Below are 19846 nucleotides of genomic sequence, written 5' to 3'. Positions count from 1 at the left end.
ATGTACCTAAAAAAAACTCTTTGGATTTTCCTTAACATTATCTGCCAGAGCCATCTCCTGCCCCATTTTTGCCTTCCTCATTTCCTTTTTAAGTATGCTCCTCAGTTCCAGAAAATCCTCCAGGGATACATTTGATCCCAGATGCCTATACCTGTCCCATGTTTCCTTCTTTTTCCTGACCAGAGCCTCAATTTTTCCCATCATCCAACTTTCCTTCTTCCAACATGTCTTGCCATTCACTCTAACAGGAACTCGCATACCTTGCGCTCCTGACATCACACTTTTAAAAGAGTCCCACTTTCCAGAAGTTACTTTGCCTGCAAATAGCCTACTTCAATCAACTTTAGCAAATTCCTGTCTAATACCATCAAAGTTGGCCTTACCCCAATTCAGAATTTTAACTTGTGGGCCCACCCTGTCTTTATCCATAACTATTTTAATGCTTATAGAACAGTCGTCGCCAGTCCCAAAAGGCTCATCCACGGACACTTCTGTTACCTGCCCTTCCCAATTTCCTAAGAGTAGATCAAGCTTCAAAAATATTGCCTGAGAAAGCCTTCCTGAACCTATTTGACCAATTCCACCCATTCTAAGCCCTTGACTCTATGATAGTTCCAGTTTACATTGTAAAAGTTAAAATCCCTTACTATGACATTATTAGTTTTGCAGCAGCCTGAAGTCTCCTGGCATATTTGTTCTTCTAATTCCCGTTGACTATTTGGGGACCTGTGTATAATCTTAATGTGATCATCACCTTTTTATTTTTCAATTCCACCCATGCAGCCTCACTCAACAAACCATCATTAATGTCATCTTGGCTACTGGTGTGACATTTCCCTTAATCAATAAAGTGACACCCTTTCCTCTTTTTGCTCTCAGCTCTATCTTTCCTGTACGACCTGCACCCTGGAACATTAAGTTGTCAGTCCTGTCCATCTCTTAGTCAAGTGTCTGTATCACCACAACATCCCAGTCACATGTACTTATCCTGGCCCCAAGTGTACCCTCCTTCCCAGTCAGGCCTCTCACACTAAAATAAATGCAATTCAATCCAACAGTCCTTTCTTGCTCCCTGCCATGCTCCTGCCTATTCTCTCCACTGAACTCTCTTTCATCACCATCCATGCCAACTTCCAGTCCTCACCTGCCTCAGAGGGGAGGGGGAGAGGGGGAGGGGAGGGGGAGAGGGGGAGGGGGGCTGCACCAATGCAGGAGAGGTTTGGGCCCAAAGGGTCCACTTGGTCTAGTATATATTATTAAAACTTTCAGTTTGTTTGTGTGTATATGTTTATATGTTTATGTGTATACGTGTGTACCATGCCCTCTACACAGCCAAAACGGTACACCACAGCGCAACAATTTTAAGCCCACCCTACTCACCAAACCCCCGTGGTTTGAGTAAACAATTTACCTAATAAACTTTAATAAATGCGCTCCTCCCCCCCCCCCCCCCCCCCCGGAGGACCAGCGGGAAGACTGTCTCCCGTCCCGGTGTGCCCCACGCCTGACCTTCCTCCCATGGTGCAGCGCGGTGGCAGAGGCTCCCCGCCAATCACAGCCGAGCTGCTGGAGAGAAGAGAGGCTTCAGCTCCACGCCCGAGCCACAGGAGAAATGAGGCGAGGTCAGTGCCTTCTCCCTGTCCACTCTCGCCCACTCATGGCCCCGGGAGACACTCCCCACCCGGCAACGGGTCCATGCCGTCACCGCCGTTCCCCGCTGCTCGAAGGGGTGAAGGGGATGGGGAGGGGGTATGGGGAAAGGGGGGAGGAGAGGGGAGGGGTGGAGAGGGGAGGGGGGTGGGGAGGGAGGGGTGAGGGGGGTGGGGAGGGAGGGGTGAAGGGGATGGGGAGGGGTGAAGGGGAGGGGGTAGGGGAGGAGAAGGGAGGGGGAGGGGAGAGGGGAGGAGGAGGTGCTGCACCAATGTAGGAGCGGTTTGGACCCAAAGGGTCCACTTGGTCTAGTTCTCTCTAAACTCTTCTTAATTTGGCAAACCTCTGGAAAGTATTTGAGTATATATCCAAGATATATAAATACAGAACATTCAGTCTACATTTTTCATGTTATTTCATAACCTCATTGTGCGGAGCAAGGTTTTCTAGTTACACAGAGTGCCCCAGGGGTGGTGGTGGAGGCAAGAGTCAAGAGTTTAATTGTCAGGTGTACCAACGATGGAACAATGAAATTCTTACATGCTGCAGCTTAACAGGCCTGTTATCATGTGATAGTGGCGTGAAAGGGCTTTTCAACAGGCACATGGAAATGCAGGGAATGGAGGGATATGGATTACATGTAGGCAGAGGAGATTAGTTTATCTTGGCATCATGTTCGGCACAGACATTGTGGGCTGAAGGACCTATTCCTGTGTTATACTGTTCTGTTACCAGTCACCATCCAATTGTAAACTGAAAATAAATCGGTCATAGGGTTTTTTAAAACGCAAATTTCTAACTAATTTGTTCCAGTGACAAAAGGGCTCTAAACTGTGGCAATTCAATACAGAATGTAGTGAATTTTCTCCACAACAAATCACTTGATTTACTTATTGATAGCAAGGAACTTGCCCAGCGAGTATGTAACAAAATAGTGGAGGAGGGAGTTATACTTTACATCTAACTATTTAAAATGTTTTAACTCATTTATTTTGAAAAGTTAATATATCTGGTTCTATTATGTTAAAACAATTTAGTGAACTTAATTTATGTACAGAATGATATAAAAGGCACCATTTAAAAGTTTAATTTGTAAAGTTATAAAAATTTACATTGGTTCATTTTTTGCTCTCAACTACATCCTTAATTTATCAAAGGTTTATTCAGTAGTTTGATAACAGCAGGGAAGAAGCTGTTCCTGGATCTGGTGGTACGTGCTTTCAAGCTTTTGTACCTTCTGCTCGATGGGAGAAGGGAGTTCACAGGAGACACATGTTGGCAGAAGTTTGCACAGGTAGCTCGGCATGTTATATCCACACGCAGAACTAATAACAAAACCACGTGAGCATGCCCAGAGGGCCAGATATGGGCCACCGGGTGGTACAGCTAATAAAGCTGCTGCATCAGAAAACTGAGAGGTAATCTCAGAAAACAGAACAAGACGGGACAGATTAGATGCAGGATGCTCCAGACTTTTGATGAGTCCAGGGCTAGATATCACAATCTACAGATAGGAGGCAAGTCATTTAAGACTGAGATGAGGAGAACCTTTTCTCCAGAGATTGGTGAACCTCCAGCATAGAAAGCAATTGAACTCAAATCATTAAGTGTATTTGAGGAGTCAGATATAGTTCTTTAGGCTCGACATGGGAGAAAGCTGGAACACGCTGGAATGTGGATGATCAACTATGATCATATTGAGTGCAGGAACAATCTTAAAGAGTCAAATGGTCTTTTCCTGCTCCTATTTTCCATGTTTGTATAACAGAGCATCCTAATTATGTGGCCAAATCCTAGAGTGCTGCTCTTTTGTTTCAGAAATAAAAATACTTTCAACAGATCGGCACAGTAGTGCAGCGGTGGAGTTGCTGCCTTACAGCGGCAGAGACCTGGATTCAATCCTGACTGCGGGTACTGTCTGTATGGAATTTGTATGCTCTCCCCATGAGTTTTCTCCGGGTGCTCCAGTTTCCTTGCACACTCCAAAGACGTACAGGTTTGTAGGCTAATTGGCTTGACAAAATTGTAAATTGTCCCTATTGTGTGTAGGATAGTGTTAGTTTGTGGGGATCGGTGATCAGTGCGGACTCGATGGCCGAAGGGCCTGTTTCCACGCTGTATCTTTAAACTAAACTAAACAAAAATATCTAAACCTCGATGCTAACATACAAAGTCTAAAAAGAAATTCAGGTATGTGAAACACACCAGTTGGACCAAAAGAATCCATTACCTAAATTAAACTTCTGTAATTATGGACATAAAATGGACATAAATCAGAAATCCTGACCAGATGTGTAAGAAGGAACTGCAGATGCTGGTTTAAACCGAAGAAGGACACAAAAAGCTGGGGTAACTCAGTGGGACAGGCAGCATCTCTGGAGAGAACGAATGGGTGAAGTTTCAGGTCGAGACCCTTCTTCAGACTGAAGAAGGGTCTCGACCCGAAACGTCACCCATTCCTTCTCTCCAGAGATGCTGCCTGTCCCGCTGAGTTACTCCAGCTAATCCTGACTAGATCTTTGATTAAGATGATATAGAAACACAGTAACTTGCTAACAGAAAGATGAATTTGTTAACAACTAAACCTGTTGTTTCATTGGCAGGCAAATCCAAGCGTATAGTTTCCAGGAAGTGTTCTAATATTTTTTCAGGAGTGCCTGACTTCACAGTGTATCTGGGGGGATGAAAAGACAATTTGGTTAATAGCAGAACATGTAGTTTAACTTACAACACAATTCTTAAATATTATCACCTTAAAATGACACAATGGATTATCAAGATAATTAATAGATTGAAATCTAATGTTAACTTGGAAAGTAATTATCCAAATTGAATTTGTTAGTTCAGTAAACCTAATTAGCAAATCATGACTTCAAAAGCAGTAGCTAATTCAAAATATTGATTAGAAAATTCTGGTTTAGGCAAAAAGAACATGGTGGTAAATTCAACACAATATTTTAATCTCCTTTAATGGAATTCTAATCCTCTCCAATAATATACTATGCTAGTCACACAGGAAGCCAATAATCAGTTTACAGTGAATGCTTTGTGGTAAATTGATAAGAAAATTGATTTTTTTATGCAGCAGTAGTATCACTGTACCATTTCCACTCCCTTTCATTGATGGTGAATCTGCAATGTTGATACCTTCATCGTATTATCTACTGATTCTCAAAACAACTGAGCCATATCAATGACCACATAAGTCTTAAAGAACATAGAATGTGACATAAAGGTAAACTTACTTGTGTTGTGCCTGTGTGTTTCCCTGGCTGGAAGTCTTGCTACCCATTGGGATCTTCTCCAAAACCAATACATCTTTTCCATGTTCTTTAAGTCTGACTGTATTGGCCTCAACATCCTAACATGTGTGAAGGTTATAGTAAAGGCAGGGATAAGGGGAGCAAGGGAAGAAGGAAAAGGAAAAAATAAATTGTTAAAATGAAACCACATCTATTCAAATAAATAATTTAAGTGATCAATATGAGCCTATGAATATTTTTAACATGTGATGCTACTCTTCACTCAGCATCTTTTTCAGACAGAGACAAATTTTTATCTAGACATGTAATTTTGCAATTTAAAATTTCAGTGTACTGAATTTAACTTGTGTTCAAAGTTAAAGCTGAAGAATACTGCAGTCAGCTCTAAATGGTCTAATATGCTCAATAGTTAATTATGTATTACGCAGGTAACTTTTCCACTGGTAGTAAGTTTTTGAAAGTTATATCATCCTTTTAAAAGGCAAACTTTGTAAATAGAGCACTGGAGAAATTAATGGGACCAAAAGGCAATAAATGCCCAGGATGTGATGACCTGAATCTTAAGTTTTTGATGGGGGTGGCGATCGAAAATGGTGGTTACACTGGTTGTCACCTCAATAATTCTACAGATTCCAGATCAATTCCTGCAGAATGCAGTTTAACAAATGTAATACTACTTTGTAAGAAAATTGGGAAGAGAAAACAAGCAACTATAGACGTGATATCCGGTTGTGAGGAAAATGCTGGAATTAAAAGTTAAGAATATCATAACAGTGTCCTTAAAAAGATAACATTACATTGAGTCAACATAGATTTATGAAAGAGAAATTATGTTTTTTTGCAATTGCAACTAGCTGCGCAGAAAAGAGCAAAATAGTTAATGTGTTATGTTTTGAACTTTCAGAAGGTTGCTGATCAGATATGACAAAACAAAATTAGAGCATGTGGCACTGGGAGGAATACAGACTGAGGTTTGGTTAACAGACAGTAATCAGAGAGAGTTGGAATAAACAGGATATTTTGCATTGGGTAGTTTATATCCAGCAGTGTGCCTCAGGGATCAGCACTGGGAAACCAGCTGTTCACAACCCATATTGCTGTTTTGGTAATCATGCTGATGATTATAAACTATTCTTCAACCAAAAAAGCACTTACTCGTAGGATTCTGTTGAAATCTTCTTTATCAACCCTGAGAAAATGAGAGTTATCTTCACGAAGCACTATGGAAGCTGCTCTTGGAGCATCATTCACCAGTGCTAATTTTCCAAAATCATCCCCTTCCTGCAATGTGCAGACTACACCCTGCAATATTGGACAAGATTAGTCATTTATATTAAAGCTTTGCACCCATTATCTAATAAATATATAATTTAGGTACACAGTCGATGTACATTTTCTTTTTATATCCATTAGGGCTCTATAAATACCCAGCCAAATATGGTACAATAAACTAGGCCAGTTTACATTTTAAATATAGATCAATATAGATTTAAAAAGATGACACAGCTACTACACTTACTATATACAAGATGGGCATTGTCAAGTCTGAACATGTATGTTCATTTCTAATGATGTGATATAATTCACTATAAACATGGTTAATTTTTATTTAAGTATTCTTGGAATTATTAATTGTCTGAATCTTTCAAACCTTCCATAAAAGATAGTGAGTTACAAGTTGTACCTTGCCATAGATAACAACATTCACGGAGCCCTTAAGGATAATGTACCATGAAGTGCCCTCTTCTCCTTGATTGAACACTGCAAGGATGAAAACAAGAATCATCCAATTTCAAATGCATAAAATTCATTAAATATTTGAACTGCAGAGGAAGTTTGTTTTTAAACTTCATTAGAAATGCATAAAATTAAGCATTTGTTCTCTTTACAGTGCATAGAAACTTATATTACTTTAGTAATAGTGAATGTAAAGTCTCTGATTCAAGACCTGTAGATATAAAGTTAATTTTAAACCAGGCATCATTTATATTTTTACTGACATTAGTTAGTGGAAGAAAATATAGCAGATGGTGCAGCTTTTGTACCAAGTAGTAAATATTGCTTTTAACTTTGCAAATCAAAAATTGCAGAAATATTTGTTTCCACCACAAATGAAAAAGTACATGTCAATTCTTAATCACTTTTGCTTTAAACATCGATGTATTGCATTAATAATTTTCAGAAATCCATGTTGGATTAATATAATTTTTCAAATTTGTTTACAAAATGTGACAAGGTTCGATCTTGACCATTAATGCTGTCTGTTTGGAGTTTGAACATTCTCCCTGTAATTAGGTTAAATGGATACTGTAAATTGCCACTATTGCCTCCTCTAACAAAGATGTTGAGCACTCCATGCCATGGAGGCCTGCAATGCTTCTTTCGATGCTTCCCAGGGGCAGCTCAATTAGTCATTTGCACCCAAACCAAACATTTGTGGGCAGTGAATAAGATCCAGTGCAACTCAGCTAAATGTCATATGGATTGATACTTCAAAGAACCCTTCAAGCCTAATTTAGTCATCCCCTTGGGTTTACTCGTATTTGAGCTCAGTCAAGGCAAGTAAAATAACTTTTGTTTTTACTTTCAATTCTAACAATTCCAACTAAAATCTTTTCAAATTCTTTAGATTAATTCCGTACTTACAAACTGTCCCTGCTTTGGCATGAGATTCAAAGACCAAAACACCAGCAAGTTCTCGTTTCACCTTGGAAAGAACAAAGAAAAAAATTGTCTCCAAAGGCAATTTTATTAGCCTGATTTATTATAATGTCAAACGTTGATATGTTTAATCATACTTAAAATGCAAGACATTGTAAATATGGTTAAAATATAGATACAAAATAGATAATAAATCTGATTTTACTTGGAGATGGTATTAGCTGAAAATGTAACATAGATCATGGCACGGGCGGCACGGTACAGGGCGGCACGGTAGCGCAGCGGTAGAGTTGCTGCTTTACAGCGAATGCAGCGCCGGAGACTCAGGTTCGATCCTGACTATGGGTGCTGCACTGTAAGGAGTTTGTACGTTCTCCCCGTGACCTGCGTGGGTTTTCTCCGAGATCTTCGGTTTCCTCCCACACTCCAAAGACGTACAGGTATGTAGGTTAATTGGCTGGGTAAATGTAAAAATTGTCCCTAGTGGGTGTTATTGTACGGGGATCGCTAGGCGGCACGGACTTGGAGGGCCGAAAAGGCCTGTTTCCGGCTGTATATATATGATATGATATGATGAGGCTTTGTTTGCACCCAGCAAGTTATTATATTGTTATGGAAGGGGCACTGGAGAGTACTTCAATAGGCTGGCATGCACCAGGATTTAAGGGTTAGCATGCAAGTGTACTGAGGAGGATGAGAAAGCAGAAGTGTAGTCAATGAAAACGTCAAGGATATGTAAGCTGGAGCTCTGAAGCTGTATATGTTTCCAGCTTCATTTTTGAGTTGCAGTGAAAAAAATGATGTGGTGGCAATGGAATGTTCAGGCTGAAAATACATCACTTCCCAATCTCAAAATGAGTCATATTGCATTCTCAATTAAAACAAAATGAGTTACCAATAGGTACCAGGTGGTAACTACCTGAAACATACAGACTGCTGTAGAAATGGGCTGGAAGAAAATGTCCAGCAGTACTCCTCTTGCTGATCCTTCTCATTTAGGTTATATGTCTAGGATATAACACTGGTTGCAGATACGGGTTCTGAAAATGGAGAATGAGTGGGTTGTTGGGAATCCTAATATTAGTTCTAGTGAGGAAGGTGTGGGTTCTACTACTAACTTCACACTGCCTGAAATGCAATGATTTAAAACTTTGAATAACTGGAAGCACCCCACAAAATGTTCATTGGGGCTTGTAAAACCAGGAATGCTGCCACCTCTCTACAACAAATGAAGGAAAGAGAAAAAAGACTGACTAACATGGATTTTCACATATAAAAGGTGACATATTGCCATGGCCACGGAAGCACAACAGTCATGGCCATGGAAGCTGAACAAGATGGACAGTGACAATTTTTGTTGCCAATCTATTTACAAACTGATTTTGGTCTCACATGCACATGATTTGAGATGGTGGTGCTCAGCACAGGTCAAACTGACCCCAACCAAAATTAAATTGCAAATAGCTATAGAGCAGCTGCCTCATGGCACCAGAGACCTGGATTTGTTCCTAACCTTGGGCGCTGTCTGTGTGGAGTTTGCACGTTTTCCTTGACACATTGGTTTCCTCCAACATTCCAAACACACATGGATTGAATTGGCCCGAGTGCATAAAGACTGGCTGCGAAAGTCTGATAACATAGAACTGGTGTGAATGGGTGAACGATGGTCAGCATGGACTCCATGTGCCGAGAGGCCCGTTTACATGCTGTACAATCATTCAAAGTACACCTCCAGTCATGTAATAGTTACACTGCTATTAAGACGGTTAGATTTAAACTCAGAATATGAAATCAAAGAAAGGAAGCTTACTGCGGTAGAAAACTGCAATAAGGCTTTAATATGTAACAATTCTTCATATATGATCTCTAAATCATCAACCGTCCTCTGGTTTGGCCTGTGAATTACACATAAACAATAAAAATAAAAGTGTAAATGTTTCCAAAATTATATTAGTTAATAACTATTCTTAGTTCTCAATGGAAATATTTTCCTACTGTTCTTAACCACTCAAAACTGAAAAACCATTAGAAGAAATGACTTTTGTTACTTTACCAATCTTACAATGTTTTTCTTAAATAGCATTCAAACATAAAAGCAGACCAATATGTACCTTGTTACATGATTTACTGCTGGTTACAGTAAATATTTTAAATATCTTTTTTTTCTGAATTATTTAAAGTATGTGAATTTATATTTCTGATTGTAAAAATAATTGGATTAAAGATGGAAAGCTAAAGAAGAAACTCAGGTGACTATTTGGATGTCTAAATTGAAAAGCTCTGAACCAAACAATTACAGTTGTCCCCCCACAAGGGTCCTTTGTGGATGTCATGTTGGATTGATTTATTATTTGGAATGATATAACTCCATCATTGTCTTCAAACATTATACAATACAATGCAATAGATTAAATTGACCAAACTTAATAAAACTGAAATCTTTTTACTTTAATTTCTAACCTACATGATTCAAGTTGGCATACGTTTTCTTACTCACTGTTTTTGTAAAATCATTCTCATGTGAGCATCTGGGCCAATTTGAGAAAGTAGAAGCATTGTTTCCTGCAGCTCCTCCTCACATTCTTTCTTCTCTTCATCTGTCGGTGCATGAGCATCCTCTTTTTCATCATCAAGGAAACGATAGAACAGGTACTTGTCCTGGAAATTGTGCTCTTGGTCCGCTAGGAGAGCATTGATTTACAAATTTAAATCTAAAGTCTGTTGGCTTCAGTGCAAAGAACAGGCAGGTTGACTTATAGTACAATACAGAACGTCAATATCTTCAGATATTCACTCTACCATCTTGGTAATTTAGTTTAACATTTGCTCCTTAACTGTTCTATAATGACCAGACATGGTCAGGAATGAGTCTGTAACATTACTAAACCAAGCTAATCCATGGCCCTCCCTAGCTTCTTTAATGGCATTCTTTAAATATATTCCCATTTTTCTTTCATTGTAAGAGCTTATACTTCCCTGCATTGAATTTACTTAGTATACTTTTGTCCATTTCAAGGTAATGGCCGAAGAAACTACGGGTCACAACTGCCAATTATTATTTTGGAGTGCATCTAATCACCCATTGACTTTAAAAAAAATGAAGATTTAGTAGAAAGACCTCAGATTTGTGTACCATCAGAAGCACGTTGAGGCTGCTCCCTGACTGCTCCATCAACTGAGAAGGAATCTGAAGAAGGGTTCGACCTAAAAACCCCTCCAGAGATGCTGACTGATCCACTGAGTTACTTCAGCATTTTGTGTTCTATGCAAGATTCCAGCATCACCTCTGTGGCTCCATCAACTGAGGCACTGGTATCCATGTGAAGTAAATAAATATCATCATCTTCACTGAGATGCTGTGCCCGCATTCAGCCATAAGTTCCCAACATAGCAAGCATGTGTCCACATTCCTCCTACACATCCTATGACTTAATTTATAATCCAAACACATTCCTGAATGGCACTCTGGGACAGTAAAATCACATTCATCAATGAAATACAACAGCAGATTTAGGATCATTTGGAACAGTTATGCAGAATTAAAAAGGTATCAATGGAAAATCCCAAAATTTGGTGAGAAGTTGCAAATCCATTTTATGCTCTATTCCCTACATCCAGCATTCCTGCCATGTTCCACAGAGTCAGAACAATTTTTTATTGGCCAATATTTTATCAGCAAAGCTAAACTTCCAGATTTTGTTAAATAATTTCAATTCTCCTCATATGAAAAGATACAATTAGAATTTTGTTTTTATTATTACTGAAAAGTTTATTGTAATTAAATGCACATACATTGGATCCCATTTTTTAAGCAACATGCTACTAATTTTAGATCATAGAATGGTACAGTACAATGTTTGTGCCGAACATAATGCCAAGACCAGCACTTACCTAAACTTGTTTAAACTTCCTAAAAGACCATTATTGATAGCAAAAGAAGTGGACTGTTACAGATTTATTGTAAGTATATATTCAGTAGCGGTAAATTAATGAACCCCATAATTATTAAAAAGATGATATTTTTACCATGGTTCATGACACCTTCCTCAAGAAGGACCTGCCACATGCCCACAGCCTGGGCACGAGAATGGACACAAGTGGTCTGCTGTATCATCCAGTCTACTAACTCTGTCCCAACACAGCATTGTCTAGATGAAAAGAACACTTTGAAAGTAATTATTTTCAAAAATACATAATGTTAAAATGCCCCAACCGGTGAAATGATTATGGGACATAAGTTTAGTTAAGTTTCAATCATAATATGTGCCAGTTTGGTGCTTCTTGTTTCTTTCACTTGAATGAGGGGGGAACTCATTAAAACATACAGAATAGTGAAAGGCTTGGATCGAGTGGAGAGGATGTTTCCATGAGTGGGAGAGTCTATGACTTGAGGTCATATCCTCAGAATTAAAGGATGTTCTTTTAGGAAGGAGATGAGGGGGAATTTCTTTAGTTAGAGGATGGTGAATCTGTGGAATTCTTTGCTACAGAAGTCTATGGAGGCGAAGTCAGTGGAGATATTTAAGGCAGTGATAGATTATGGATTTGTACAGGTGTCAGGTTACGGGGGGGGGGGAGACAGGTGAATGGGGTTAGGAGGGAGAGATAGATTAGCTATGATTGAATGGTGGAGTAGACTTGATGGGCCAAATGGCCTTATTCTACTCCTATTTTTTATGATCTTCTGATCTGATCTGCTTTTAGTTCTGCAGTTCTCCAGAAGCTAATTGCACAGACCAATTTTGTTATGAAAATGCAGTATCAATAGGTATGAAGTTTGTAACTTAAGTCAGAAGTTATTTTCAAAACCCTCTGTCAAATAAAAATTGTACCAACAGTAGGAAGGACAGGGTTCATAATTAAAGTCAAGACATAAAGACTGCCACAACACAGTAGTACAGGTAACACTCTCTTTTATACAAAATGATAAACCAGTTTGAATTTCTGAAAGTGGAGAGATTTCTTCACTAGCTGACCAATGCCAAGAGAAGCTGCAAGATACTTAGGTGACTTGATTCCCACTGTCTACCTCTCCTACTAAAACTCAGTTTCATGATCTTCTATGGTAACCTATGCCACCTTTTCTCTTCTAGACCAAACATCACACTTTCAGCATCACATTGATGTACATAACATCATTCTAAATGATTTCTCCCCAGTGATGACAACATTCCAATCTCAGATCAGCTACATAGGAATTTCAAAATGTCTTTACAGATAACATGTAAATTCTCTAGCGAAGAAATTGAGCCTGTAGTAGATGGATAAAGGAACAAGATGGAAGATGGAGCAGAGAAAGGAGTAAATAGGATTAAATTGCGGAAGGAATCAGTGCAGGATAGTTACAAAACAAAATGAAACCATGAAAGCCACACAAGGATATATAAAAGGATCGTGGGAAAGACTGAATGACAAGAACAGAGTAACATAAAAAGGATATTGAGATAAATTTAAGACCAGATATACAACTTACTCAAACATAGGGAAACAGGCTACAGTTGCCATTAAAATATAAAACAATTGAGGTTCATTTCTGCAAGGAGAGAAATGCAAATTAAAATCTGCTAAATTTATGTACAGGCATGTCAGTGAGGTAAAAAAAGAGGAAAAGAGCCGAGCACTTGCGACGGGGGCAAAAATGTACACACAAAATTAACAGTTTCAAGCCTCTTTTAGTGCATTTCAAAGTAAAAACAGACATTACAAAATAATGTGGATATGTCACTGTACACTAATAACATTTTGAAGTATATTCGCACATTAATTGATAATCAACAAAAAAGGTGGTAATTGGCATTTCTGCTGTGTTTTATAATTGAAGTATAATCTTGCACTTCAATTTAATATTTACTCGTTACAGTTCCACCACTGATTTTCTGGCACTCTTGGTTCCAGAGCTTTGCTGGTTTATCCAGCAGGTCAAGGAGGTCAGCTATGGGGATAGATTTGCTGGCTCCAGCTGGGCTGGAGTTCCAGAGCCCCAGCCACAGGTTGCAAATTCTACCCATTGATCGGCCGTGGAAGTCCCGACGAGATCGAGATTGAGATTGGCAGCCTTGCCCAGCCTAGGTACCACATTTTCAGGAAGACTTCCACGGCAAAGGGGATTTCTCACGGAGCCCCTAACGACCTCTAGCGGCCGAATTGACAAATTGGCCATGGAAGCCCCGGGTGAGGTCGAGATTAGCTGCCTTGCCCAGACTAGGTGCCACTTTTTCGGGGAGACTTTGAGGGCGCGCGGGGGTGGATTTCTCGCGGAACCCCTAGCGACCTTTAGCGGAACCCTAGTGCACATTACAAGTCTATACATCGTTTTTTTTCCTTTCTTTTTTTCAATCCGATTTCTCTGTTTATTTGGCAAAGTGAAAAACGTGGAAACCATGCAAAAAGCGTGGAAAATGGATTTTAAAAACGCAGAAATACGTGGAAACGCGGAAAATTCACATGCCTGTATGTAGTAACTTGGCTAAAAAACATGGCTAAACACGATCGACAAATTATAAAGCGGTTATAGAGGTCATGGAGAAGGTGTAAAAAAGATCTATGATATTTGGACTGTTGGGTTACACCTCCGAGCAAAGATTGTTCAGACTGGAGATCATTTTTCTAGAAAGATAGAGATCTTTAAGAATGCAAAAAAGACATTGAAAGGAAATTTCAGAGAATACAGTTCTCAAAAAGGATTCATTTCTTCATACTTTGAAGTTCTTCAATTATTATTTCCTTCTACCCAGTTTGGGAGCCATCCATTAGCTTATAGTCAAGATGGCAAATAGGCCCAAAATGTACCAATCCCAGAGATCCCCTCACTCCCTAAAGTACCAATTAGAGCTTAGATGGCTCCCTGCAACCACAAGATGGGAAACTGAAGAAATAGGAACCATTGTTGTTCCTTTGTTCTCCCACATTGACTTTGGTTTTAATCAATTCTTTCTGTTGGCAGTACTCATTACTAACTTTAAGTACAATAATTTCTACAAAAGGAAAGCAATATTTTAAAGAATTACCAAAATATGCATCACAGTTCTACTACACCATACTCACTTGTAGGTTTTCAGGTGGTACTTCCGATCCCTTATCATGTGAGGAGCTTGAGACAATATTGCATTTCGTAAAATCTTTCCAGCTCTAAGAATTCTTTGAGAAGGAATCTGGTATAAAATAGAAAATACAAGTCATCAATTCACACCCAATATATTTGAATATTCTATATTTGCAGGTTTTAAAGAGAATTAAAAAAACCCAATTAAGTTGTAAGTAACTATGATTTGACTAATAGCAAGTACCTTGTAAAGAAATGGAGACTTTACACAACACGTTTCACATGTCTCTGGAATGGGACTAGAACATGGAACAAATAGAGCATCTCAAAATGCTTCAAAGCAAAGGAATCTCTTTGAAGTGTTGTTAATATGCAGGAAATCCGGCAGTCAGGAACCGCACAGCCAGCTCCCACAAACACCAATGTGATTATAACCGGAAAATCCATTTACATTAATAGAGTCATAGACATAGAGTCATAGAGTGATACAGTGTCATCGAGTGATACAGCCCCAACTTCGGCCCAACTTGCCCACACCGGCCAACATATCCCAGCTACACTAGTCCCACCTGTCTGCATTTGGTCCATATCCCTCCATAACATAACAACACTTTATTGTCACTCGGCACAACACCGAGCGAAATTTCAGCAGTCACACAAAATACAGCAAAAAAGAAAAGAACACAGGACACCCGACCCCAACACAAACATCCATCACAGTGACTCCAAACACCCCCTCACTGTGATGTAAACATGTCCTATCCAAGTACCTGTCTAACTGATTCTTAAAAGCCGGCATAGTCCCTGCCTCAACTACCTCCTCTAGCAGCTTGTTCCATACACCCACCTACCTTTGTGTGAAAAAATTACCCTTCAGATTCCTATTAAATCTTTTCCCCTTCACCTTAAATCATGTACTTTGGACAAGAGATTCTGTACATCTACCTGATCTATTCCTCTCATGATTTTATACACCTCTATAAGATTACCCCTTATCCTCCTGCACTCCAAGGAATAGAGTCCCAGTCTACTCAACCTCTCCCTATAGCTCAGACCCTCTAGTCCTGGCAACATCTTCGTAAATCTTCTCTGTACCCTTTCCAGCTTGACAACATCTTTCCTTTTACATGGTGCCCAGAACTGAACACAATACTCTAAATGCAGTCTCACCAATATCTTATACATCAGCAACATGACCTCCCAACTTCTATATTCAATACTCTGACTGATGAAGGCCAATGTGCCAAATGCCTTTTTGACCACCCTATCTACCTGAAACTCCACCTTCAAAGAACCATGCACCTGCACTCCTAGATCCCTCTACAACATTCCCCAGGGCCCTACCATTCACCATGTAGGCCCAGCCCAAGTTAGACTTCCCAAAATGCAACACCTCACATTTCTCTGTATTAAATTCCATCAACCATTATTGAATGTTGAACAAACAAATATTACCTTGAAGACTAATTATCTAAATGTTATTAAACAGAGTACTAATTTTCAAAAGGCTACAAAGTGTTCTGTGGAAATGTGAAATGCAGTTCCTTTGAGATAAAACTCTTGTTTTTTGAAGAAGAAGTGCCATGGGATTGTTTAACTCCACCTGAGAAAGTAATCAGGCCTTCACTAAACACTGCATTCCAAAAGGACACTTCAAACAGTGAAGTACTCTCTCAATATATTAACCTGGATTTTTATATTCATATCTCTGGAATGGGACTAGAACATGGAGCAAATAGATATAAGAATGCACAAATGAGATAAAACCAGAAAATGCTGGAAACACTAAGCAGGTCAGACAATAAAGAGGAACAGTAAAAACGTTCCAGATTCAGAACCAGGAAAAGATGAAAGGATTTTCCACAGAAGCTGGTTGACCTGGTGAGTGTTTTCTGCATTTTGTTTTCAGATTTCCAGCATCTACAGTCTCCTGATTTTCAGTCATTGTATTGTAGACATGTTGTATAGGTTTTAATTACATTGAATTGTAATCAAAAGTCACTTTTTTTTCCACAGGCACACTTTAGTCCATCAGCAGGATGACCTCTTATCTTTCATTTTAATTCTCTATCTAAGTCCAATTTTGATCTCACTATCCTACAATGTTCCAAAATAGTTCAATGTAAACATAAAGAACTGCACTTCACCTTCCAACTGGATATATCGTTTTAGATAATGCAACCCATGACAAGCTTTACCCCTTTGTTCTTTTCTTCTCTCCCTGCCATTTCCCATATTTTTTATATAGTTTCCAAACAACATTCAAAGTGTTATCTCAACGTTTACATTTACTATGTCTTTAAGATGAGTATATTAATATAAAGTGAAAATAACATTGATAAACCATTAAGTTTCTAAATGCATTTTTAAAGAGAATCATTTTGTCTACAATATGGTTTGTTCCTGACCATATTGGAACTTGTTACAATTAAATCTTCGGATTAATCTATTCAAATCTAAGGGTATGATATAGTTTGTTGGAAACTCAGGGGCACGCACACAGACAAAAAAGGATAGACTGTTCCCAGAGCTAGTCTACTCATACTAAAATGGAACAACATCAGCTAAAACAAAATGCTTTCACACTATTTTGTTGGTCAAGGACATCATATATGCTTTTCAGATAGAGCTCTTAAGGATAGCGGAGTCAGGGGGGTATGGGGAGAAGGCAGGAACGGGGTACTGATTGAGAATGATCAGCCATGATCACATTGAATGGCGGGGCTGGCTCAAAGGGCCGAACGGCCTCCTCCTGCACCTATTGTCTATTGTCCATTGTCTGTTTCCTAACAATGAGCTCATGTGTGATTAGTTATGAGAGGACCTCGTGAAATGTCTGGGAATTCTCAGGAAATATTTGTAAGTGATAAGTGAAGAGACGATTTCCTGAGTTCAGCCTTCAAAGATTGGAGGAGACAGTAGAGTCTGAAAATGTAACTAAAATATTGACTGGTCTCCTGACACCTAAGTTAGTAATATATAATTGGCCAGGTTAGAAAGACAGGATTCTAATGCAAAGACACGGCGGCACGGTGGCGCAGCGGTAGAGTTGCTGCCTTACAGCGAATGCAGCGCCGGAGACTCAGGTTCGATCCTGACTACGGGCGCCGTCTGTACGGAGTTTGTACGTTCTCCCCGTGACCTACGTGGGTTTTCTCCGAGATCTTCGGTTTCCTTCCACACTCCAAAGACGTACAGGTATGTAGGTTAATTGACTGGGTAAATGTAAAAATTGTCCCTAGTGTGTGTAGGATAGTGTTAATGTGCGGGGATCGCTGTGCGGCGCGGACTCGGTGGGCCAAAGGGCCTGTTTCCGCGCTGTATCTCTAAATCTAAAAAAAAAAAAATCTAAATCTAAAAGAGGTTTGGTTTAATGTTCGGTTCAGCACAAGTTGCGAGTCAACCAAAACAAATACTCCCGGCTGCAAAATTTGAATTATTCTGTGTTGTCAATAGTCTGGCAAATCAAGCTGGTAAACAACTTAATTTATCCTAGGTTATACATATATGCTGAGTAGCCAGCATATTTGGACAGATTTTCCACTGCCCCAAAACTGGTCACCTGCATGGGGCTAGCAGTTTCATTCACCTCAGCCTTGAATTAGTCTGGGAGCCCAGCTCCTTAGTGTGATAGAGTGCAGTATTAAGTCTGTGAGTTACTCTCACAGAATAGTTCAAGTGGCTGGTGAAACCCCTCCCTCAGGGTCCCTGCCCGTACAAATTGAATGTTTGACATTCAAAGTCACTCAGAATCTGTCAAGATGGTTCATGATCTAAAGCAAACACTTAAAAACAATGTAAAACCTTTAAACAATTTAAATGGGGGTGGGGAGAGTTTATCTTTTTCTCCAAAGCTGGATTTTCCCATTTATTTGCATCAGCTTTATCTTGCAGCGTGCTTAGCAAGCAGATTTCCTAGCTTGAGAGCAAGGGAGTCTACAGAAGTTGTACTTCCCTATTGAAGTATTCCATTCATAATGGATCCAAAGGGAGAGAAGATGACAGCTCTGGATACCAGGATTGCCGCAAAAGAATGTGACTAACTCCCACCATGATACCTGACAATGGAGCAGAAGATTCATCCCACTCCGATTGTTGCTTCGTAATAATCCAAAATCATTTGTCATTCCAAAATTCTGTGGGGCGTCTGTGACTCTTGAATAAACTTAAACATAGTACAAGCCCCATTAAATCATGTGTTATGCTGATAGGCCTTTGATTGCTCTGAATGTTTTTTCACCCTTGCATACTTCTAGGATTCCCGTTTATTTTAACAGCACATTAATTATGCTCTTAAAAGTTATCAAGGAAATGAAATGAATGAAAAAAATAATCTGTTTACACAAATGTAAATACTCAAATCAAAATATTATCTTGGTAAATCCCTGTTATCGCAGTAAATGCTTTTAGAGGGTTCAGACTTAATTTTCAGTAGCTGCCATCTAAAAATATTTTTTTTCTACCTGCACTCTCTGTAACCATAATGCTGTAACACTAACAATATATTCTGCACTTTGGTCTTTTTCTCTTTGACTGGAGAACACGCAAACAAGGTTTTTCACTGTATCTCAGTACATGAGGCAATAACACTCCAATACCAATAAACTTGGGAAAACATCAAAATGAAAATATCAATAAAATCGTGCATCATTTAACACAACTAAGTTGTACATGCAGAAAAAGAAAGAATAGAATACCATGAATCTAGAAACTAGTGTTCTGCAACAGTTTTATGAATCACTAGTCACTTATTTTTAGGACAGAGAGTGGGTGGGGAGGGCTGGGAGGTGGCTGGATATATGCACATGGATATAAGATAAATTCAATTTATAAGCCAAGGCCATTGAGAACTGTGGGAACAAGCTGATTCTGTCTGGTATCCCAATTTAACTCTTTAGCATGCCGAAGTTCTTAAAGAAATTTGGCAAAAATATAAAAATCTTGAAGAAATCAAACTAAAAATCAAATTGAGACATCTAAAATATATTTAAACAAAATAATTCTCTGCAAGACCTTTAACATTCATATGTGTATTGTTTTGGATCAGCTAACATTTTGGATGACTTTCCTTTACCAGCACTGCCACAGCACTATAAAGAAAATATTTACCAGGTACGGATGTGTAGGATGGGATATTATAATGGAGAGATAATTACAGTATTTTTCATGAGTACAGCCCATCATTCTGAACAGTGATAGTATGCGCAAGGTTGAGCATCGAAAACTGGTC

At 39.1% G+C, this 19846-nt stretch overlaps 1 protein-coding gene across 2 annotated transcripts in view; it reads right to left on the bottom strand.

Annotated features, from left to right (window-relative positions):
* The window catches only part of rapgef4a (Rap guanine nucleotide exchange factor 4a), a 171407-nt gene that overhangs the window by 45195 nt on the left and 106366 nt on the right, over positions 1–19846 (bottom strand). For both annotated transcript variants that reach the window (XM_078403958.1, XM_078403959.1), the window contains exons 7-15: positions 14619–14725; positions 11601–11722; positions 10072–10255; positions 9385–9469; positions 7560–7620; positions 6598–6674; positions 6069–6215; positions 4896–5011; positions 4236–4324 (exon numbers count right to left, since the gene is read on the bottom strand). In XM_078403958.1, coding sequence (XP_078260084.1) covers positions 4236–4324; positions 4896–5011; positions 6069–6215; positions 6598–6674; positions 7560–7620; positions 9385–9469; positions 10072–10255; positions 11601–11722; positions 14619–14725 — 988 coding nt within the window. The remainder of the gene's footprint in view (positions 1–4235; positions 4325–4895; positions 5012–6068; positions 6216–6597; positions 6675–7559; positions 7621–9384; positions 9470–10071; positions 10256–11600; positions 11723–14618; positions 14726–19846) is intronic.

This window comes from Rhinoraja longicauda, chromosome 8, assembly GCF_053455715.1.
Source record: "Rhinoraja longicauda isolate Sanriku21f chromosome 8, sRhiLon1.1, whole genome shotgun sequence".
Taxonomy (NCBI): Eukaryota; Metazoa; Chordata; class Chondrichthyes; order Rajiformes; family Arhynchobatidae; genus Rhinoraja; species Rhinoraja longicauda.
This window is presented reverse-complemented; position numbering and strand designations above follow the sequence as displayed.